This window comes from Phyllopteryx taeniolatus, chromosome 1 (genome assembly GCF_024500385.1).
Source record: "Phyllopteryx taeniolatus isolate TA_2022b chromosome 1, UOR_Ptae_1.2, whole genome shotgun sequence".
NCBI classification, from domain to species: Eukaryota; Metazoa; Chordata; class Actinopteri; order Syngnathiformes; family Syngnathidae; genus Phyllopteryx; species Phyllopteryx taeniolatus.
Window position 1 is genome coordinate 21,893,060 of NC_084502.1, and position 24,295 is coordinate 21,917,354.

Here is a 24,295-nt window from a genome sequence, read left to right on the forward strand (position 1 = left end):
CTGTAATCAGAATCTGCAATTTTAGTTAGTACCTCTCAGTGGGAAGTTGCCAATGAGAGCACATTACAAGTGCATATATGTAAAATGCCATTATGAAACAAAGGTTTTGAACAAACATAACCTGTGAAACGGTTCAGTTATTAAGTTGAAATATGAAAAATTGTTTGAGACTTCACTGTTGTGTCAAGATGCCAAATTGAAAACGGGAAATTCTACCTTTTTTATTTTCTGAAGCAGAAAGAAGAATTTTCTGACTTTCTCTTTTTATTTACTTACTCTTATTGTGAAATGCAGCCCTACTTTTATTTAGGAAATGAGAGAACATTACACTGTTGTGCTCGTATGTTTGATTACCAGAGCAGAATCTGTGAGATGTGTACAATTCTTTAGTATGCTCTAATATCATTATATTGGCATTAAAAAAAACGGAAAAAAAACAAAACATCAACATTTATCATTTATCGTGAAAGTTTTGACGAAAATATATCATTCATTCATTCATTAATTCATCTTCCATACCGCTTATCCTCACTAGGGTCACGGGCTTTCTGGAGCCGATCTGAGCTGACTCTGGGCGAGAGGCGGGGCACACCCTGAACTAGTCGCCAGCCAATCGCAGGGCACAGAGAAACAAACAACCATTTGTACTCACAAACAAACCTACGGGCAATTTAGAGTCTTCAATTAACCTACCATGCATGTTTTTGGAATGTGCAAGGAAACCGGAGTACCCAGAATATGCAAATTCCACACGTCAGGTGAGTTTTGAACCCGGGTCCTCAGAACTGTGAGGCAGATGTGCTAACCAGTTTACCTCTGTGCCGCCAGAAAATATCTCATTCTAAAAAATGTGCTATCATGGTAGGCCTAAACACATATATTGAGAGAGAGCAAGAGCAATGGATAACACAAATATTTTGTACAAGCAGTATAATGGAGTAACAACTGCAATAAAAATCTCCCTGATGATAAATTGCAGGGGCTCATTGTTTCCATGACATGTGCATCCCGTGATTCACATAGTCTCAAGTTTAAAATGATCTATGTATTTGTATTCTAATATAATACAGAACTATATAGTGGAACTTAAAGGTCAAACACGATCTGTTCTTGGATGCTGGTGGACCACGAATTTGTTGTCAGGGAATTATTCAGCTGTTAATTTGCTCCAGGGTCAACATCATGAAGCCGTTAGGTGTACTTGCAATGTTTTAAGTAACATTTTCACATTCTTAACTGTGCACAACAACGTACAAGTAAAATAAAACCTACTGAACATGATCGCTGCACCTGTTTTTAGCCTGTTGTGAACATTTTATTCAGCATATGCTATTATTTAAATTTGTTATGTAACTATGTAACGATATCATTGTACTGTTGTATATGTATTTGTTTTTATTGTATTTATTTGTATTTGCTCTTATTTTACTTTGTTTGACTCTGCTGGCTGCAGACAGGTCGGCATTGCAAATGAGAATCTGTTCTCAATTGCCTTACCTGGATAATCCATCCATCCATCAGTCATCTGAGCCTCTTATCCTCACAAGGGTTGGGGGAGCGCTGGATAGCTGCCCAGCTATCATCGGGCAGGAGGCGGGGTACACCCTGAACTGGTTGCCAGCCAATTGTAGGGCACACATAAACAAACAACCATTCGCACTCACAGTCACACCTACAGGCAATTTAGAGTCTCCGATTAACCTACCATGCATGTTTTTGGGATGTGGGAGGAAACCGGAGTGCAGAACAGGGGAGTTTTAAATACTCCCCCTGCTTTATTTATTTATTTTAAATACGCGATTTTTATTGAAAATGCAGCCAGACAGAAAAGGGTTCGAGGGGACAGAGAGAGCAGACAAGGGGAATAGCAGAATGATAGTTGCACAATCAAGTTAAATGACTACGAGTAAGGTTACAAAAGAGTCGCGTTCTTACTTGTGGAAGGAGGGGACACCATGTGAGGACATGTAACAACTCTTGACTTGTTTTTAATCGAGCTCTGGACTCTTGTTCAACTTTTGGATGTTCAAGTTCCAAGGGACTATTGCATACTGTTGAAGTTGTTGTTTCCCCATTTGTTTTTGGACAGTTGGAGAGTTGGTGTTATGCAGTCTTTTTATTGTTAAGTGGTACTTTTTCTTTAAAAAAAAAAAAAAAAAATGTTAATGAAGTAACCGTGGTGTTTTTTTCTGTGCTGGCGACACGTGCAAGTTTTTCAGGCTGTCTCTTGTACACAACACTATAGGGAAAATAACCTGAGTAATATCTATATTCTTTTAAGACATTTAGTGATAGTGTGATAGGACCAATTCATCGAAGTCAGCTGATGAAAACACAAATCATGCAAAATAGATGTACAGTACAACATACCTGATGCTTTTTATGTAATGCTTAATACAGCTTACCACCTTAAGTGTGTCCCTTTGCAATTATGGTTTGCTCAGCCCGCTCGATCCCTGGTGAGAGGTGAACAACTACAAGTCTCTAAAAGGTTGTCTGTATTGAGGAAAGGCATTTTCTTCAATTCCCAGCATGCATCACGTGCAAGCACCTTCTTTGCTTAGGGAGTGTTGTGAAACAGAAAAAGCTGTTCATTTATTATGTCACAGTGGGAAAGGATCTCAATAGTAAATGCAATTTTTTGTTGTGATCACACTCATGGTGAGTGACAGATTTGTTAGTGCTGAATTTTTCACGGTTTGAGCCACAGCTTGGGAGCTGTGTCATCCGTCTGCGTGACTGAGCAGCCTTTCTTCGCTGTCCCTCAGTGGCTCACTTTCTCACATTTGGACCGTCACAACTCTCCGGGCGCTAATGGGCCGCTAATCTGGAACATAGCTATCTCCTTCCCTGCCGCTTCATCCTCCTATCCTTCTTTCTCTTCTTCCCATGCACCCCTTCGATTTTCTGGCCTTGCATTTCTTCAACAGGCTTACCTGATTTACTTGCTCAGCATTTAGTTCGCCTTATTTTTAAGTTCTAATAATTACTGACACTGCAGTACTGGAGCATGTTTATGTTTCCCTAGTTTACTTATCCTCTACTACTTTAATGACTTATATGCTATTATCAAGTTAATGAGGCATAAGAGCAGGACCAGAAATGGCATGGATAATAGTGGTGGGTGGCTTGACCCTGAAATATTGATACTCTAATACCAACATTTCTGTTCGCGGTACAGAAAATGGATGGATGGATGTTACAGGGCTTTATTTGAATAGTTTTTTATAGAACTAGACGTTCAAGTCAAGAAGAAGAAGAGAGACGTGAGTCAGCAGTCGACGAAGCATTGAGGAAGGTTGAATGCTATTTCAATTACAGTATGTGTGGACCAATTTGATTTGAGGGACTTAAGTCTGGGCTTCAGTTTGTGTATTGCGGTTCAAACAACTGTAATTCTTCATGAGGTATAATGATTACAAGCGATTACAAGCAGAGGTGGAAAAAGTATCCACACACTTGACTTAAGTAGACGCAGACATACTGTATCTTATATAATTTTTTAGTTAAGTATTGAAGGAAGCATGTATTGAAAAACCATTAACAACATCATTTAATTATCTTTTCAACTGAATGAAGTTCAGTTATAAGAGGTATTTCAACTGTTTTCACGGAACACTGTAACCGCTAAGGTGAACCCTCATACTCTTATCACACTGGCACAGGCAGTCTTAAGGCATAGTTAGTGAGGTTGTGGTAGCACTGGGTAGAATTCGTTATATGTTAAACATGAAAAACAGTCGCACTAACAAAGACATCACTCGATAAATACATTATGACATTTTAGTCATATTTAAAATGTTCTCAGGCAGAAAGAGAAGAGGAAAGCACAAAGCCAAGATTTGAATGTAGGGACTTTGAATGTTGGGACTATGACAGGAAAATCTCAGGAGTTGGTTGACATGATGATAAGGAGAAAGGTTGATATATTGTGTGTCCAGGAGAGTAGGTGGAAGGCAGTAAGGCTAGAAGTGTAAGCGCAGGGTTTAAATTAGTTTACCATGGTGTAGATTGGAAGAGAAATTGAGTGGGGGATACTTTAAAGGAAGAGTGAGCTAAGAATGTCTTGGAGGTGAAAAGAGAATCCGATCGAGTGATGAGGCTGAAACTTGAAATTGAGGGTGTTAAGGTATTATGTGATTAGTGGCTATGCCCCACAGGTAGGATGTGACATAGAGGTGAAAGGGAAATTATGGAAGGAGCTAGACGAAGTGCTTCTGAGCATCCCAGACAGAGAGAGAGTCGTGATTGGTGCAGGTTGTAATGGACATGTTGGTGAAGGAAACACAGGTGATAAAGAAGTAATGATGGGTAAGTACGGCATCCAGGAAAGGAACTTGGAGGGACAGATGGTGGTAGACTTTGCAAAAAGGATGCAAATGGCTGTAGTGAACATGTTTTTCCAGAAGAGGCAGGAACATAGGGTGACCGACAAAAGCGGAGGTAGAAGCACGCAGGGGGATTACATTTTATTCAGATGTAATCTGAAGGAGGTTACTGACTGTAAGGTAGTGGTAGGGGAGAGTGTGGCAAGACAGCATAGGATGGTGGTGTCTAAAATGACTCTGGTGGTGGGGGAGAAGATTAAGAAGACAAAGGCAGAGCAGAGAACCATGAGGTGGAAGCTGAGAAAGGAAGAGTGTTGTGCGGCTTTTCGGGAAGAGGTGAAACAGGCTCTCGGTGGACAGGAGGAGCTTCCAGAAGACTGGACCACTACAGCCAAGGTGATCAGAAAGACAGGCAGGAAAGTACTTGGTGTATCTTCTGCCAGGAAAATGGAGAAGGAGACACTTGGTGGTGGAACCTCACAGTACACGAAATCATACAAGGAAATAGGTTCGCTCAGAAGAAGTGGGACACTGAGAGGACCGAGGAGAGGCGAAAGGAATACATTGAGATGCGACATAGGGCTAAGGTAGAGGTGGCAAAGGCCAAACAAGAGGGATATGATGACATGTATGCCAGATTGGACACTAAAGAAGGAGAAAAGGATCTACACAGGTTGGCCAGACAGGGGGATAGAGATGGGAAGGATGTGCAGCACGTTAGGGTGATTAAGGATAGAGATGGAAATGTGTTGACTGGTGCCAGTAGTGTGTTGGATAGATGGAAAGAATACTTTGAGGAGTTGATGAATGAGGAAAATGAGAGAGAAGGGAGAGTAGAAGAGGGTTTTTTTGGTGGACCAAGAAATGGCACTGATTAGTAAGGAGGATGTTAGAAAGGCATTAAAGAGGATGAAAAATGTAAAGGCAGTTGGTCCTGATGACATTCCTGTGGAGGTATGGAAGCATCTAGGAGAGGTGGCTGTGGAGTTTTTGACCAGCTTGTTCAATAGAATAAATATATTTTCAAATATTTACATAATAATATTTCATTTTCATGATTTAACTTTTGTCCTTTTAGAGGTGAATCAGCAGCCATGGAGCAGAGCCCTGGCACCCTCTATTGACCAGCCGCCAGTGGTATATTGATAAGGAAATTGGTTGTTTCATTTCTCCATGATGCATCACTTTCTCACTCTGAAAGTTTATTTTTAAATGTACTCTCATTTGATCTCTTTCACTGCAGATGGCAAGGTGTACGCATTCGGCGGAATGGGGGCGGACATCACACCCCAGGCCCTGGTGAGAGTTTATGAGGCAGAAAGTGACCAATGGCAGCCGCTGACCTCAATGCCGACACCACGATATGGAGCCACACCCTTTGTAAAAGGCAACAAAATCTACATCATGGGTAGGAAACTTCCTCTCCAACTGCTAATATCAGTTATATTTTACGTCATTCTTTGTCAGGTCACCTCAGCTGCTCAGCTCCATAAAATGTTCCCTTTCTTCATTTATTTTAAGTTAAATTCTTCTTCTTCTTTTTGTCTTTCTTTTTTTCTTTTTCTTCTTATTTTTCTACTTATTATTATTGATATTGATTCAGTAATACTCATGTTGCTGAGAAATATACCATTTTGCAGCTAATATACAGGAAAAACTTTTTTCTTGGTCATGTTGGTCACAACGCAATAAGCGTATAGATTTCGAGGACGGATTGAAAATTTTGTAGGGAGCGGATGTCTGTTCTGTTATTGTCATACACACAAACTACGTACATTTGAACACACTGACTCTTTTCATAACTGTGTTTAAAGTTTCTCATGTTACTTGACAGAATTTTTTTTTTAATTCTATTTTTTTCCATCAAAATTATGCTCATTCAAGTACTGCCATGTTTCTGTCTCTCTCTCATAGATGCTTAGGGTCAGGTCGTAGGGGCAGAAACTTAACCAGGGAAGCCCAGACTTCGTTCTCCTGAGCCACTTCGACCAGTTGTTCTGGAAAAAAAAAGGCCTTGTGACAAAGCAAGAATTCAATAATTTTCCTGTATTGGGTGGCCAGTGGCGATGTATTCCACTAGATCTGAGCCTCCCCTGGCATTCCCTGGCGAACCAGAAGACATAGTCTCACCAACATGTCCTGGGTTGTCCCCAGGGCCTCCTCCAGGTGGGGCGTGCCCGGAACACCTCACCAGGCAGGCGACCAGGAGGCATCCTGTCCAGATGCTCAAGTGCCCTCATCTGGCTCCTTTAGATGCAGAGGAGCAGCGGCTCTACTCTGGGCCCCTCCCAGATGGGGGGTTCTCACCATATCTCTAAGGGAGAACCCAGACACTCTGCGAAAGAAACTCATTTCGGCCGCTTGTATTCGTGATCTTGTTCTTTTGGTCACGACCCACAGCTCATGGCCATAGGTGAGGGTGAGAACGTAGGTCGATCAGTAAATTAAGAACCTTGCCTTTTGGGTTATACTGTTAGATTTTCTTAATAATTTGATTCCTGACTTTTGCTGACAGGTATTCATGTGCTAAAGGTTTTGTCCCGCTCATCCCTAGTGAAAATCACAGAACACACAGGACAACTGTCGTGCAGTAGTGTAAGTGAGTGCTGCAGATTGATGGAGCTGTGCTTATGTCAGCAATTGTGCTTCAAATTCCTTTGCTGCCATGACAGGGCCCTGAAGAGCTGAGCAGTGCCTGACAGAGAGCAGCAATATGCATGCACTAGTGCAGGGGTGGCCAACTAGTCAGAGACTAAGAGCCACTTTTTTTTCTGTGTTACTGCAAAGCGCCACATACACGGGTACACATGAACATCATCTTTTAATCATGTATGCACGCATACACAGACCTCTGCTCAGCCAGATCTAATGAAAATAACCACACCAACATGATAATATCAGTAATTTTCAACAGTTAACATTGTGTGCACTGTCTCACACACACAAACTCTCAGTTCAAGCAAGTCCACAAACAATAATAGAATAATTTTCAATAACATCTTTCTCTTACTATGCTGCTTAGTGAGACTTCTGGCATTCCTTATCTTGAACAATCCTCTTCAAATCTGGCTTGTATTCTGTTGTTGCCACTCTAAGCAATTCTTTCAAATGAGTGTCAGTCAGAACAGATCGATGCTTTGATTTCACGTTTCAGGGTAGAAAACACAGACTCGCAGACGTACGTTGACCCAAACATGGACAGTATCTTAAGCGCAGCTCGTTTGATGTTGGGGTATTTTTCAATTGGCACACTTTTCCAGAACTCAACGGTCCCTTCCCTTAAAACAGCTTTCAGTTGATCCTCCTCACAAAGGTCGATCATCTCCAACTCAGCCGCAGCCTCATCTGTGACGAGCGGGGCTTTCAAACAGTCTGGCTTCCAAGCCAGCTGATATGATGCAAGCGTTACGGTCTCCCGAGTGTTTTGTAAATTTTTTGAAAAACTGCACCTGCTTTTCAAAGCGACCAACTTGTTCTTGCGAAGTTCAGTCCCTTTTGGAAATTCCTGTTCGATGTTAGGGTGGAGTGAGCTGAAGATTTGAAGCTTTGAAATGCGCTAATGCTGCGTGACATATAAGGCAGATCGGCTTGCCATTACGTTTAACAAAAAAATATAAACTCTCCCACTCTGGCAAAAACGTCCTGTGTTCTTCTTCATATTTTCGTTTGGCTGTGATTTTTTTCCCTGCCATTTCAAGAGGTAACTTGACGGAAATTGTTTACAACACAAATGATGTCACACCAAAGATTCTCTCGTCGCTCGTTTGACGTCACTCAAACAGGCTTACATGGTCAGTGTGCCATCTAGCTGTAGGGGGAGTGAATGACAGCGCCAGCCAAGCATTTTTGACGCATGTCATGTGACAGCTCCTGAAGAGCCGCATGAAACTAGTTAAAGAGCCGCATGAGGCTCGCGAGCCGCGGGTTGGCCAGGCCTGCACTAGTGGAATAACTTTGTCAGGATATACTTCTTCAACCAAGAAGGTTCAGTTGAGTGGGAGAGGGATAACACAAAAATCGTCTTATTGATGTATAATATGGAGGAAAAATAATAATTACACATATCAAATATGTTATGACTATTTCCAGACACTCTGTATAAGGGGAATTCTCATTGTCATCTTGAGGTATTATTCTATCATCTTTGACTGTAATCCTTCCCACTCAATTCAAACGTGTCTCACTTTTTGCAGTCAATCTCTTCCTACTCTATCTGATATCAGTGTTCTGCCTTTGCAAGCTCTCTCTTCTCCATTTTTGTATCATCACTTTGCATCTTCCTAAAGTATGTCTTTGCACAGCTCTCAGCTTGTATGGCTTTGATTTTATAGCTTATGCTCCCTTCATTAATTGTCTGTTACTACTCAAATGATTTGTGGAAGAAAACTTGAGGTGAACAAACTGTCTGTTCTTGTGTTCTGTCCAAATCAATTATGCCCTCAGTGATGTTTATACTTCACTGTACTGTAAATGCCAAACAGAGTTTAGATTAATACAATTATGGCATTAAATGAATAAAAAAGTGAGTTTTCAATTGATGAGGCAACAGTCCATGGTATAAATGGCCTCTCGCCCCAAGTCAGCTGGGATGGGCTCCAGTGTACCCGTGATGCTAATGAGGATTGGTGGTATAGAAAATGGATAGATGGATGGATTGACAGATAGCTAGTCTTTAATTAAATATGATCCCACACAAAACGTTACCTTCCTCTCTTCTCTACCTTCTACTGTCAGTTTGTATGTCAGCAAATCTAGGCAACACAATAATTTGGCCGACATTATATGCACCCCCTGTTGTGAGCCTGATACAAATGTTACATTGATCAAACTCCATATGATTAACAGAATTCCAAAAAGATTAGTGCACCATCTTGGGCAAATTGTCCTTGTATCAGAGCATTATAAGGCTTTTGAATTATATGCTTTCCAGCTTTAACATGAGCGGAATATTTTCCTTCAAATTCCCAGGTGGTCGCCAAGGAAAGATGCCGGTGACGGCGCTGGAGGCATTCGACCTGGAGATGAAGAGCTGGACACGCTACCCGTGCATTCCGAGCCGGAGGGCCTTTTCCTGCTGTGCAACAAATGAGCGAAGCCTCTTCAGCCTTGGTGGCCTCCAGCAGCCGGGCCCACACAACTTCTACTCCAGACCTCACTTTGTCAGCACCATGGAGGAGTATGATATAGATCAAGGTAAGTAGAGCACCTTCTACATGGCTTTGAAGAAGGGGGAGCACTATTTGGCTTCCTGATAGTATCTTTTGTATCCCCATGAATCCCAGCAGCATCAATTCTGCACTCTTTTCCATTTGTGTCAAAGCTACAAGTATTGTGGAGTCATAATTATAGCTCTGAAACTATTTAGGGGAAGAATTCAAGAACGAGGGAGATCTTTCTTCATTCTTTATAAAGGGGAGCTTTACTGCAGATGACAGTCCAGCAGACTGAATTAACCAAATCCAGTTAAAACACAACCACGTGATTCTACAGCTTAGGCCAAGTCGCAATGACAGGCTGATCCAAGCTATGTTTATGTTGTAGGATTAGTTTGAAGTAAAATTCAAATGTCTAATTTACAGTCATCAAGATTATTAAAACGTTAAATAAAAGTTAGAAAAGGAAAAGCCAAAGCTCCTCTGCTGTCGGCTTTTTAGTGCCTACTTTTTTTTTTTTTTCTTCCGCTGAGATGATGTGTCATTGTAGCAGTTTTTTTTTTTTGGGTGAAGCTTGGCCAGGAGATGTAGCATCCAAATGCAGGGAAGCAGGGTGGAAAGGCAGGAGTGCAAGAATCTCAAAACGTTATTTAACTTAAAAAACAGTAAAGGAAAACTAGAATCATGGAGGCAGAAAATAATAAATTGACAGTCCGAAAAGCAAGGTTCAAAGTAACAAAGAAACAGGAGTGATATAAACTCACCAAAATCAAAAACATAACGGGAAACATGACCTACAGCAACAGACAGACAACATACGACAATAAACCAACACAGAGTGAAAGAAAGCAGGTAACTAAATACAAACAAACTGACAGTGAGGAGCACCTGGACAAGACAAGAGTGGCTAGAGGAAGCTGATTGGGGGACACAAGGGACTGGGCTGACGAGGACAGGTGGAAATGAAAACCTAACAAGCAATACAAGACAACATGGGACACAGGGATATATGAAACAAAACTAAATATAATCTAAACGAAATCACAGACCATGACAGTATGACCATAATACAGATAAAGAAATTTGAGTGTAAATTTTGAAAGTCTCAATCCTGGCTTGTCTGTCCATGAGTCAACAATGATGTTAGAAAGGCATTAAAGAGGATGAAAAATGTAAAGGCAGTTGGTCCTGATGACATTCCTGTGGAGGTATGGAAGCATCTAGGACAGGTGGCTGTGGAGTTTTTTTTAATTTTTTATCCTGTTCAGCTTTAGGTCAAGCAGAATGGAAGATCTGTATCCCTTTTATGCCGGAACAGTTTTACTGTGTCACAGTGGAGTTTTTAAGCTTCCGCTGTGGTATTATAATTGAGGTTAATTGAGAATCAGACTTGATTAGCAATAAAACATTAAATATGAGTGTTGCATGGGGCTGTTGTGCTGCACCCTGTGAGGGAAGGACATGTCAAGCTAGAACAGGACAAGGACAGGAGAAGAAGCATGCAGGACAAGGGACGTGAACCCAGCTGTTCAAATGAAGAGGGATGGGATTGACTATGTAAATTATAAAAGTCTATAGGATGAGAGAATGAGCAATTCGCATATTCAAGAGTTATTTGTCGCAATAAATGAGTGGCCCCACACCCAGTGAAAGAGTCCCAGGGGTGTGTGCCTGTGGACACATGCAAGTGAATTGACAGCGTTTTACAGGCACAAAGACTGACAGAAGTGTCCTGTAATTGCTGGGCCTGCACCACAGAGGTTTAGGAGCCCACCCAATCAATTGAGGGGCGGGATCGGGCCCAGGGGTCCATCCGAGAGCAGCGCGGTGGACGGGACACGTCCCACACTGAGGGACCCAGGCTGGTCCGCTGGCCCCAGCGAGGCGCCCCTGCAACTGGCCACCTGGTGGGGGCTGCAGGGACCCAATGCCAACCCCCCAGTGAACACCCCCCCCTCCCACCACCGCCGCACACACCCTGCCACCCACCCACCTCCACCTCCCCAACTTCAGTGAGCCGTGGGGGGCAGGGCTGCCAGGCATTGCTGCCTACCAGCCAAACCTCCCCCCACCCACGACCAACCGTCCCTCAGAGATGGGTATATGTGGTGCATTAAAATGTGGTGATGAGTGTGTGTGATGCATTTAAAAACCAGGGGGGCAGGCAGGGCGGAGGGGCAGGGTGCACGCACCGGGAAACACCACAAACGTGCTGAAACCTGGTCCGACACCAACGCCCTCCCGACCCTATACCAGTCCCCCAGGAACGCTTTGATATGTATATGTGCCCAGATGTGATTAGTGAGAGAAAAATATACAGTGAGTGGTGTGAGCATGTGCCGAGTGATTAAGAGCCATGGCTCGTGCAGGTCAGGCCCATCAGGCCAGACAACCACCGACGAAGAGGGCTGCCCCAAAAGCCCACCCCCACCCACTATCCACCCCCGAGTGTGGGAGGTGGAACCCCCCCCCCCCCCCTAAACCAGGCAGGGACAAAAAACCCACAGCAGCCCCCACAGCCCGCAGGGGACCAGTGGAGTTTTTGACCATGTTGTTGAATAGAATTCTAGCGGGTGAGAAGATGCCTGAGGAATGGAGGAAAAGTGTGCTGGTACCCGTTTTTAAGAACAAGGGTGATGTGCAGAGCTGTGGGAACTATTGAGGAATAAAGTTGATGAGCCACACAATGAAGTTATGGGAAAGAGTAGTGGAGGCTAGACTCGGGACAGAAGTGAGTATTTGCGAGCAACAGTATGGTTTCATGCCAAGAAAGAGTACCACAGATGCATTATTTGTCTGGAGGATGTTGATGGAAAAGTACAGAGAAGGTCAGAAGGAGCTACATTGTGTTTTTGTGGATCTAGAGAAAACCTATGACAGAGTACCCAGAGAGGAACTGTGGTATGGCATGTGAAAATCTGGAGTGGCAGAGAAGTATGTTCGAATAGTACAGGACATGTATGAGGGCAGCAGAACAGTGGTGAGGTGTTCTGTAGGCGTGACAGAGGAGTTTAAGGTGGAGTTGGGACTGCATCAGGGATCACCCCTGAGCCCCTTCCTGTTTGCAGTGGTGATGGACAGGCTGACAGATGAGGTTAGACTGCAATCCCTATGGACCATGATGTTCGCAGATGACATTGTGATCGGCCGTGAAAGTAGGGAGCAGGTGGAGGAACAGTTAGAAAGATGGAGGCATGCACTGGAAAGAAGAGGAATGAAGATTAGCCGAAGTAAGACAGAATATATGTGCATGAATGAGAGGGGTGGTGGGGGAAGAATGAGGCTACAGGGAGAAGAGATAGCAAGGGTGGAGGACTTTAAATACTTGGGGTCAACCGTCCAGAGCAATGGTGAGTGTGGTCAGGAAGTGAAGAAACGGGTCCAAGCAGGTTGGAATGGGTGGAGGAAGGTGTCAGGTGTGTTATGTGACAGAAGAGTCTCTGCTAGGATGAAGGGCAAAGTTTATAAAACAGTGGTGAGGCCAGCCATGATGTACGGACTAGAGACAGTGGCACTGAAGAGACAACAGGAAGCAGACCTGGAGGTGGGGGAAATGAAGATGTTGAGGTTCGCTCTTGGAGTGTCCAGGTTGGATAAAGTTAGAAGTGAGCTCATCAGAGGGACAGCCAAAGTTAGATGTTTTGGAGACAAAGGTTGAGAGAGCAGACTTTGTAGAAGGATGATGAGGATGGCGCTGCCAGGCAAGAGAGCTAGAGGAAGACCAAAGAGAAGGTTGATGGATGTCGTGAGGGAAGACATGAGGGCAGTTGGTGTTAGAGCAGAGGATGCAGGAGATAGGCTTACATGGAAAAGGGTAACACACTGTGGCGACCCCTAAAGGGACAAGCCGAAAGGAAAAGAAGATGTGAGCATCTTACCTTAAAAGCAGTAGAGGTTGGTCGGCTTGGCTCGTTGACTACTACTCAAAATAGGCCTAAAGAGGTGCAATTTTGTTTTATAGTGGCCCACTTAAGTTATAGATGAGAAACTTGTTTGAGATGTTGCTGCAGTAAGTGACATGTAAACAGAGTTTTTTGTCAAAAAATATATTTTTCATGGAATAGAGTTTGCCGCCACGGTGGCCGATTGGTTAGCACATCTGCCAAATGTGTGTGCGAATGGTTGTTTGTTGTGCCATGCGATTGGCTGGCGACCAGTTTAGGGTGTACCCCGCCTCTCACCCGAAGATAGATGGGATAGGCTCCAGCAGCCCGTGACCCTAGTGAGGATAAGCGGTAAAGAAAATGGATGGATGGATGGAACAGAGTTTATATTTTTTTAGAGAATAAAAATTGACATATTCTGACTGATTAACTTTTGGACAAATTTGTTGTGAGAACACTCACTGAAATTGTATAACGTGTTTATAGGACATTTTGTCCTGACACCTTTGATCATTTGAGGTATTCTAGCTTTTGCTGACATAACAGAAAAGAAACATAACCAGCCTCTGACAGTATTCAATACCAGCCTGCAGCACATTAACATAAGTAAGAACATTATCTGCTCAGTGTTTATAATCCATTAGTGAGTAAGAGTGGATTAAAGCTGATGGTGATGCAGATAATGGAAAAAAGTATCTTCTGCATTAGATTTTTTTAACTCTCTCTGAGCATCGCTGTGCCTCAACTGACATGTTGTGTAAAATAGAAAAGCAGGATTCCAAAGTGGGAGCTACAGTGCCTGAAATAAGTATTTAACATGTCACTATTTTTCTCACTAAATATATTTCCAAAGGTGCTATTGATATGAAATTTTCACCAGATGTTGGGAACAACCCAAGTAATCCATACATACAAAGAAAGGAGAACAAATAAGATCAGAAATTAAGTTGTGTGTAATAATGTGAAATGACACTTGGAAAAGTATTGAACACATGAAGAAAGGGAAGTGCGAAAAGGCATAGAAACCAAGACAACACCTAAAATCTATCGATAATCAAACAGCAATCCAGCCCCTTGTCAGTGCAAACAAATATCTGCTGTTTCAGTCCTAATTGATGGCCTACAAAAAAGTCTCATTGCCAAGGTGTGAGTCAAGCATTGGTTACAGGCACATATTAAAGCTTCTGAATGTTCCAGTAAGCACGATTCGGGCCATAATATGTAAGTGGAAAGCCAATCATATCACCATAAATTTGCCTCGATCAGGTGCTCCTCGCAAGATTTCTGACAGAGGAGTGCAAAGAATAATCATAAGAGTTGTCTAAGAGCCAAGGGCCACCTGTGGAGAGCTTCAAAAGACCTGGAATTAGTAGGTACTGTTTTCACAAGGAAAACAGTGAGTGATGCACTCCGCCGCCATGGCGTGCATGCTCATCACACAAGACACCACAGGTGAAAAAAAAGCATGTCAAATTTTTTAAAAGTTTGCTGAAGAACGTTTGGACAAGCCAGTTAAATACTGGGAGTATATCGTCTGGTCTGATGAGAGCTAGACTGAACTCTTTGGATGCCATAATGCACACCACGTTTGGAGGAGAAATGGCACTGCACATCACCCTAAAAACACCATACCAACAGTGAAGTTCGGAGGTGGGAACATTATGGTGTGGGGCTGCTTTTCAGCAAATGGTTCTGGTAAACTTCACATTATTGAAGGATGGATGAATAGGCAAATCTACCAAGACATTCTTGACAAAAATCTGCTGCCATCTACAACGTATGAGGATGATGAAAATGAAACAATGGTGGACATTTCATCAGGATAGTAATTCAATACATACTGCCAAGGAAACTCAATTGGTTTCAAAGATAAAAAAATAAAGTTGCCAGAATGGCCCAGCCAATCACCTGACATTAATCCAATCGAAAATCTATGAAAAGAACTGAAACTCAAGGTCCATAAAAGAAGCCCACGGAACCTTCAAGATTTGAAGACTCCTTGTGTGGAGGAATGGGCCAAAATCACAGTATTAAGTATTAAATAAATACCAGTTGGTGTGTTCAATACTTTTTCCCTGTGTCATTTCACATTATTACACATAACATAATTTCTGATCTTATTTGTTCTACTTTCTTTGTATGAATGGATTACTTGGGTTGTTCCCAACATCTGGTGAAGTACTATTTTCTTCTTAGTCTTTGCACATTTGCACGGTCGATGCTCTAATTGTTTAAGAAAATCTTCTTTTGCATTTGTAGGGTTGCAGTTGAGAAACGGGAGAGTCTCCGTTATTAAGCGCTGTTGTCTTTTGTTGAGCATGAATCAGTTATAGAGCAGCGCACCCAGTTTTTCCTCCATTGGTTCAAGATGTATCTGAGACAACAAAGCCTTGATGGACATCCGCATTCCAATATACAAAATTATAACATCAATAATGAATAATGCCATATTTTCCCCCATCCCATCCATAAACTATAGCATTAAGACACAACAACTTTATATTTGTCTTGTGCATAATTGTAGTCATGATGCATACAACAAAGGAGCAATGATAATAGAATCCAGGCTTTGAATTATTTGATGCCATTCTGCATGCTGTGCATCAGAAGATAAATCTTCTTTGTGCCTGTAATTCAATCAATTAGGCATGGAAAACAACCCTTGGAGCTTAACATATTGCAAAAAGTGACAACAGATTAAAATACTTCATTGCAACACTTGTGGAAACCTCACCTCGCTTCAGCAGTAATGTACCAATCGGGACCAATGATACTTAAACTGATTACGTACATTAGTAGCAAACAGAGGAACTGGCCTACACACTATGATTTGTGGGCATGCATCAAAATGTGTGAGTTCACGCATATGATGAAAACTCAAGGATTCTCTTGCGAATATCAAAGAAACATCATTATGCTTTTGGGGGGTGACATTACTGCACAGACTATCGCTCTCTTTTTTTATACATTCATGGAGACCAACACCAATGCAAATACAGTGGGTAAGGGTACGGAAAGTATTCAGACCCCTTAAATTTTTCACTCTTTGTTATTTTGCAGCCTTTTGCTAAAATCATTTAAATAATTTGTTTCTCGGTAATATACACGCAGCACCCCATATTGACAGAAAAAAAACAATTGTTGAATTTTTTGCAGATTAAAAAAGTAAACCTGGATTATTAGTATTTTAGCTGTGCGCTTAGGGTCATTGTCTTGTTGGAAGGTGAACCTTCGGCCCAGTCTGAGGTTCTGAGCACTCTGGAGAAGGTTTTCATCCAGGATATCCTTGTACTTGGCCACATTCATCTTTGCATCGATTGCAACCAGTTGTCCTGTCCCTGGAGCTGAAAAACACACCCACAGCATGATGCTACCACCACCATGCTTCACTGTTGGGACTTTATTGGACAGGTGATGATTTTCTCCACACATACCGCTTAGATTTAAGGCTAAAAAGTTCTGTCTTGGTCTCACCAGACCAGAGAATCTTATTTCTCACCATCTTGGAGTCCTTCAGGTGTTTTTTAGCAAACTCCATGCGGGCTTTCATGTGTCTTGCACTGAGGAGAGGCTTCCGTCGGGCCACTCTGCCATAAAGCCCCGACTGGTGGAGGGCTGCAGTGATAGTTGACTTCCTCGAACTTTCTCCCATCTCCCGACTGCATCTCTGGAGCTCCGCCACAGTGATCTTTGTGTTCTTCTTTACCACTCTCTCCAAGGCTCTTCTCCCCCGATTGCTCAGTTCGGACGGCCAGCTCTAGGAAGGGTTCTGGTCGTCCCAAACGTCTTCATCGTCTTCATCATTCCCAAAAAGACTGAGCAAAGTCAGTTTTTCTTTTTTAATACATCTTCAAAAATTTCAACAATTCTGTTTTTTTTCCTGTCAATATGGGGTGCTATGTGTACACAAATGAGGGAAAAAAGGAACTTAAATGATTTTAGCAAATGGCTGCAATATAGCAAAGAGTGAAAAATTTAAGGGGGTCTGAATACTTTCCTTACCCACTGTACATTCACTGTACACTTATCCTCACAAGGGTCGCGGGTGAGAAGCCATATTATGGCCCGAATCGTGCTCACTGGAACATTCAGAAGCTTTAATATGAGCCTGTAACCAACGCCATCACAATCCATCCATCCATTTTCTGTACCGCTTTATCCTCACAAGGATTGTGGGCATGCTGGAGCCTATTCCAGCTGTCTGTGGGCGAGAGGCGGGGTATACACTGAACTGGTCGCCAGCGAATCGCAGGGCACATATAAACAAACAACCATTCACACTGACATTCACACCTACGGGCAATTTAGAGGTTTCAATTGACCTACCATTCATGTTTTGTGGATGTGGGAGAAAACCGGAGTACCCGGAGAAAACCCACGCAGGCACAGGGAGAACATGCAAACTCCACACAGGCGAGGCTGGATTTGAACCCGGATCCTTAGAACTGTGCGGCAATGTGCTAACCAGTCGGCCGCCGCAATGCAAATACAATTGGAAGTAAATATCTTCATGGCAGTTCAGAAATATTACATCAATTGGTAGGTGTGTCTTGTAGTATTATCAATTAATGGCTTTTTATTCAGGGCTCCTGACGGATTGGGGAGCTTGTGGAGAGGTTTCATCAGCAGTATTTTTACCGCTGGGGATAATGTCTCTCATGCAACTGGGTGTATGACATCATAGGAATTCATAAAAAGAAAGACATTTTCCGAATTGAACAGTACCCTTGTGAAAGAATAAAAGCATCCACATACCGAGGGACAATGCTTTGGACAATCGCAAACAAATTACAGTCGCGACTGACCCTTCCACACCTACCAACCCACTGTAAACAGCTTTTGTGACACTATTCACTTTACAAATGTAGAATCGCAGCCAAGCCAGTTGCTGACAGTTGTCAACTAATGAAATCTAGTTGCAGAACCACGCACAATGCATGACGCAAATATTCTAGTTGCGTTCAGTCACATCGCTCTGTGTGGCTTGTTTTACTCATCCATCCATCCAGTTTAGGTACCGTTTATCCTCGCTAGGTATTCTGGAGCCTATCCCAGCTGACTCTGGGCAAGAGGCGGGGTACACCCTGAACTGGTTGCCAGCCAATCGCAGGGCACCTTTAAACAAAAAAACACATTCACATCTACGGACAATTTAGTCTTCAATTAACCTACTATGCATGTTTTTGGAATGTGGTAGAAAAACGGAATACCCAGATAAAACTCAAGCAGGCACGGGTCGAACATTCAAACTCCACAGAGGCGAGGCCGGATTTGAACCCAGGTCCTCAGAACTGTGAGGCAGACGTGCTAACCAGTCGGTCACCTTAAATTTATTAAATATATTAAATACATCAAATTCAAATCATGATGAAGAATTTTGATGAAAGCAGGTGGAGACTGATGAAAGTCAGATGGAAAGTGCAGGATGTGCGCTACCGGAGAAGGGTCGGTCATTATGCAGTGATGCTCCATCTGACTGAAAGGTTTTCCAGTGTCGTTTTTTATATTCTCACTTGTAGTTTTGTGGCACATGCTGCTGTGGCGACTGCCCCAATACCCAGCCACTTTCTGTCCCAAGCCCTCATAAATTAATGGGTGGATTGCGTCAGGAAAAACCTGTGCCTAACAAATCAAGTTTGCGGAGTTTGCAGAGTGACTCGCTGTGGTGATCCATGATGGGACAAGGTTAAAAGAATATTTACAGTAGACTAAATTAAAGGATTTTTAGATCATTTTAAAATATTTCTTATACAGTGGAACCGCCATATAACCGACTACTAGGAGCGGGTGGTCGATTACAGCCAATTGTCCATTACATTGAAGCAATTTTTCATTTTCGTGACCATATGCACCAATATTACTGTGCAGTACAAAATTAATGTTTAGTAGTTTTTTTTTCCGTCGCCTAAAACATCCAGTACAGTACAAAGTTATTGTAAATAAATACAAAGAATCTTGAAAATGTTACAAAAGTTTTAAATTTTATCCAAACTTACCACACAGGTGTGCTTGGTCATGGTGACATTGTTGACGTACTCATCATTGGCGAGTCGCTTTCATGACCTGGGAGGAGTTAATGTGCTTCCTAGTTCCAAATCCATTGTCACAGACGAATGGCTTGACTAAAACCAATTTACTGTACCAATAATAACATGTTCCAGACTCCAGAGACTTGTGTTTTGTATTCCTAAGTATTAACACTGCCGCCATGCCTCTCTCTCTCTCTCTCTCTCTCTCTCTCTCTCTCTCTCTCTCTCTCTCTATCTGCGCAACTCTCTATGCACAATAAACAATACATCTCCGCAATATCCATCCATCCATCCATTTTCTGAGTCGCTTCTCCTCACTAGGGTCGCGGGCGTGCTGCAGCCTATCCCAGCTATCATCGGGCTGGAGGCGGGGTACACCCTGAACTGGTTGCCAGCCAATCGCAGATCTCCGCAATAGACACTGTATAACCATCATCACTATGGCTGTCACGTCAATGTGCCACATTCAAGATGGCCAGCACATGGGCATGGGAGGCAAGTCTCATGGAATTGGATCTAGTCATATTGTATATCTGTGAACCAGAAATTCGCCAGTCCCATTCTCTGCCTGCAATGCACCACAGCGCGTGTAAACAACACCGGCCAATTCTGGAATTAACAGACTTTGTCTACGGCAGTTTAAGTGACAAATGGAAACTGTTTTTTGGACACATTGTTTGGTCCCACGGGTCCGTTTTATCCGGTATCTGTTATATCAGGGTCCATTTTATCAAGGTTCCACTGTAATCATGTTGTCAGCTAGCTCGTTGTGAAAGAAATTAAATGGCATGGATCAATTTCATCCACATTAGAAGTCACATTTGTTTTTGTAAATGTGAACGACTACATAAAAACATCGTATTTAACAAAAAAATAGGAATTGGGCATCATGCCTTAAAGTTTGAACATAGCCTAGTTGTCAAGCACCCTGCTGAAGGTGAAGGTTTAAAAATGGGAACTTGCTGAGACGTCTCTCTTTATTGTTGGATTACTGCATTCAATCATACTGGGATGTATTATTTTGTTGCTACCGTCTTGTGTTTGCTTCTTAGTGTGTGTTTGGGGGATATTCAGACATGATTAAGTAAGTGAGCTTCAGTGTTGCCGATAAAGAGTGTTGTGTGTTGGTGTTACTGTGTGTTTGCTCACGTGTGAAAAGATGCTCATACATTTTTGGGCAAAATAAAGCCATATTCATAGTGAGAGCACATTCTTTCACACCTTCCTCTGCCTCATGGCGGTTGATCTCATTGGATTTACCGTTTTGCTGTTTAATCCTCTGTCAGGTTGAATGCGTACAGCTTTAAAGAATAATAGCCTTGCACTGACTGAAGGGCCCCTGTCTCACTTTATCTTTGACAGGAAGCCCATACTTGTATCTCAAAGCTATTAGAATAAATACTATAGAACCTCTCTGCACATTGCACACACTCTTTGGGAATGCAGCACTGTTATGCTGCATTTGTGTGCTTTGGTGAAGCCATATGAATAGGGTAGAGGGTAGAGTTTGAACGATGACTGTTTCCAAGATGAATATAAGAGAGGATACTATTAAAATACAGTGTATCCTGCAATTCTGTATGCCATGAATGAAACAGTGATCTTTAAAAAAATAAAAATAAAAAAACTGCATTTTTTCCCCCCAATAAACCAAGCCCTGAGAACAGTATAGAAAAGAAACAAAAAGAAATAATTTATAAAACATGACAAAAAAATCATAATCATAATCATAGTCATCTTTATTTGCCAAGTAAGTCCAAAAACACACAAGGAATTTGTCTCCGGTAGTTGGAGCCGCTCTAGTACGACAACAGACAGTCAATTGACAGAGAACACTTTGGAGACAGAAAGACATTGACAAAAAAAAAACATTCACTGAGCAGCAAAGGGTTGCTAGTTATCTGGTAATGCCGGTACATTTATTTTATTTTATTTATTTTATTTTTTTGACAATTGTGCAAAAGAATGCAGAGTCCTCTAGCACTTAGAGCAGTTTGAATGACTAATATTGCAATAGTCCAGTGCAATGACCATTGTGCAAAGGGCGCCGAGACTTCAAGGAGTGTATGCGGTTTAAACTGACGAGTAGTCCGATAATCTGGGACAATGTTGGTTGTGCAAATGTTGCAGATACTCCTCAATCAGTGTGCAATTGGAGCAGATGCTACTCTGGCATGAGTGGCCAGTATATGCAAATAGTGCAGCATGGCGAGACAACTGCAGTGAGTGCACGGGTAATGTATAATTGGCCCCACAGAAATGTGACAACGAACTCAAGTCAAAAAATTGCCAGCATGTTGTAATGGAATTGTAGGTTAGGTGTTTAAGAAGTTGATCGCAAGAGGGAAGAAGCTGTTGGAATGTCTGCTAGTTCAAGTTTGCATTGATCGGTAGCGCCTACCTGAGGGAAGGAGCTGGAAGAGCTGGTGACCAGGGTGCGGAGGGTCCGAGAGGATTAAATACACATCTTTCTGTCCTGTACATCATGCAGTAAGTGCAAACCTGGAAAAAAAATGTTTGTTTGCTTCGGCTGCGGAAGTAACAGTTCTGTCGACCAGTCAATGGACATAAACGTGTCAAGCTTCACCAGTTCTACAAATGATGGCCTCCTTTCAAATAGAGGCCCCCTTCCAAGTAATACTGGGTTTCTCTGCAGTAGCTCAAATAAACCCACTGACACAAAGTAAGAAATATTATGATGTTAGTTAAAACGTTCAGGCAGGTGTGACCAAACGTGATGAACTCGAGTGACCTTATGACAAGAGTGGCGACATTGACTGCACTTCCCACCAGGACAATGCTTAAATTACTCAACACAGCTGCTCACTGAGAGGAGCTGCAGTTCAACGGTTGTCTAAAGGTCAGAGAAGAGGCTTGGTAGCAAAAGGTCACCAATTTGATGCCTTGGATTAAGAGGAAAAAAGTGCAAAAGTTGGATGTGGGTGAGCATTCACAATTAAAAGTACCCTGCAGTAAATCGGCAGCAAATCTAAGTCAAGTTGTATGCCTTTTGATTAGCTTTAACCGTAACATTACAATAGTATATATAGAATGGTACAGTGCAACACAAATGAATAAAAGAACAAAGAGTGCAAAGTAGCCAAGTTTTTAGGTTAATACAGTGAGTTATGATTTAGGTGCAGTTGAGGCAACATTATCTGGTGTGAAGGAATATTCTACTGTGACTATGGTCTTTAGTGAAGATTATAGCCCTGCTCTCATTTCTTATTACTGAGCAGATTCATTTTAACAGTCTTTGAAATGTAATCAAGTAGATTTGCATTTAAATGTTTTCTCCACTGGCATTCAGCACAGCCTGCAGGGTTAATAGATGCTCCACTGCAAGTCATCATGTTAGAAACAAAGTGAAGAATGATACGTCATATTTTGCCAGAAAAACAGACTGATGTGTTTTTTTATGGCATTGTCATTTAGGGATTCAATTTGTCAAACATTTGGTGAAGAAATAACACTGGTCACCAACAAATTAATATTTTTTCGCTGATTTAGGACAATTTTGATATGCTGAATGCAAATATTACATTGTTTTTGCCCGCCTCAGAGAACCCAGACTCTGCTTCCTCATGGGAAGGCGTGTCGGTGGAATTGAGGAGGTCTTCGAAGTATTCTCCCCACCGACTCACAACGTCCCGAGTCGAGGTCAGCAGCACCCCATCCCCACTATACGCAGTGTTGGTGATGCACTGCTTTCCTCTCCTGAGACGCCGGATGGTGGACCAGAATTTCCTCGAAGCCGTCCGGAAGTCTTTCTCCATGGCCTCACCGAACTCCTCCCATACCCGAGTTTTTGCTTCAGCAACCACCGAAGCTGCATCCCGGTTGGCCAGCCAGTACCCATCAGCTCCCTCAGGAGTCCCACAGGCAAAAAAAGCCCGATAGGACTCCTTCTTCAGCTTGACGGCATCCCTCACCGTTGGTGTCCACCAACGGGTTCGTCACCCGAGTGTCCAAGACATGCGGCCGCAAGTCCGATGACACAACTACAAAGTCGATCGTCGAACTGCGACCTATGGTGTCCTGGTGCCAAGTGCACGTGTGGACACCCTTATGCTTGAACATGGTGTTCGTTATGGACAATCCGTGATGAGCACAGGAGTCCAATAACAGAACACTGCTCGGGTTCTGATAGGGGGGGCCGTTCCTCCCAATCACACCCTTCCAGGTCTGACTGTCATTGCCCACGTGAGCATTGAAGTCCCCCAGCAGAACGATGAAGTCCCCAGCGGGAGCGCTCTCCAGCACCCCCTCCAAGGACTCTAAAAAGGATGGGTACTCTGAACTGCTGTTTGGTGCCTAGGCACAAACAACAGTCAGGACCCATCCCCCCCACCCGAAGGCGGATGGAGGCTACCCTCTCGTCCACCGGGGTGAACCCCAACGTACAGGCGCTAAGCCGGGGGGCAATAAGTATACCCACACTTGCTCGCCACCTCTCACCGTGGGCATCTCCAGAGTGGAAGAGAATCCAACCCCTCTCGAGAGGACTGGTACCAGAGCCCAAGCTGTGTGTGGAGGCGAGTCTGACTATATCTAGTCGGAACTTCTTGACCTTACACACCAGCTCGGGCTCCTTCCCTGCCAAAGAGGTGACATTCCACATCCCTAGAGCCAGCTTCTGTAGCCGGGGATTGGATCACCAAGGTCCCTGCCTTTGGTCACCGCCCAGCTCGCACTGCACCTGACCCCTATGGCCCCTCCCACAGGTGGTGAGCCCATGGGAAGGGGGACCCACGTTACCCTTTCGGGCTGTGCCCGGCCGGGCCCCATGGGTGCAGGCCCGGCCACCAGGCGCTCGCCTTCGAGCCCCACCTCCAGATTAAAAAAGTAAAACTGATATATCACACAGCCATAAGTATTCAGACCCTTTGCTCAGTATTTAG

At 43.1% G+C, this 24,295-nt stretch overlaps 1 protein-coding gene across 6 annotated transcripts in view; it reads left to right on the forward strand.

Annotated features, from left to right (window-relative positions):
- LOC133481667 (kelch domain-containing protein 8B-like) overlaps window positions 1-24,295 on the forward strand; it is a 137,151-nt gene that overhangs the window by 60,724 nt on the left and 52,132 nt on the right. For all 6 annotated transcript variants that reach the window (XM_061780832.1, XM_061780833.1, XM_061780834.1 and 3 more), the window contains 2 exons: window positions 5,572-5,736; window positions 9,297-9,521. In XM_061780832.1, coding sequence (XP_061636816.1) covers window positions 5,572-5,736; window positions 9,297-9,521 — 390 coding nt within the window. The remainder of the gene's footprint in view (window positions 1-5,571; window positions 5,737-9,296; window positions 9,522-24,295) is intronic.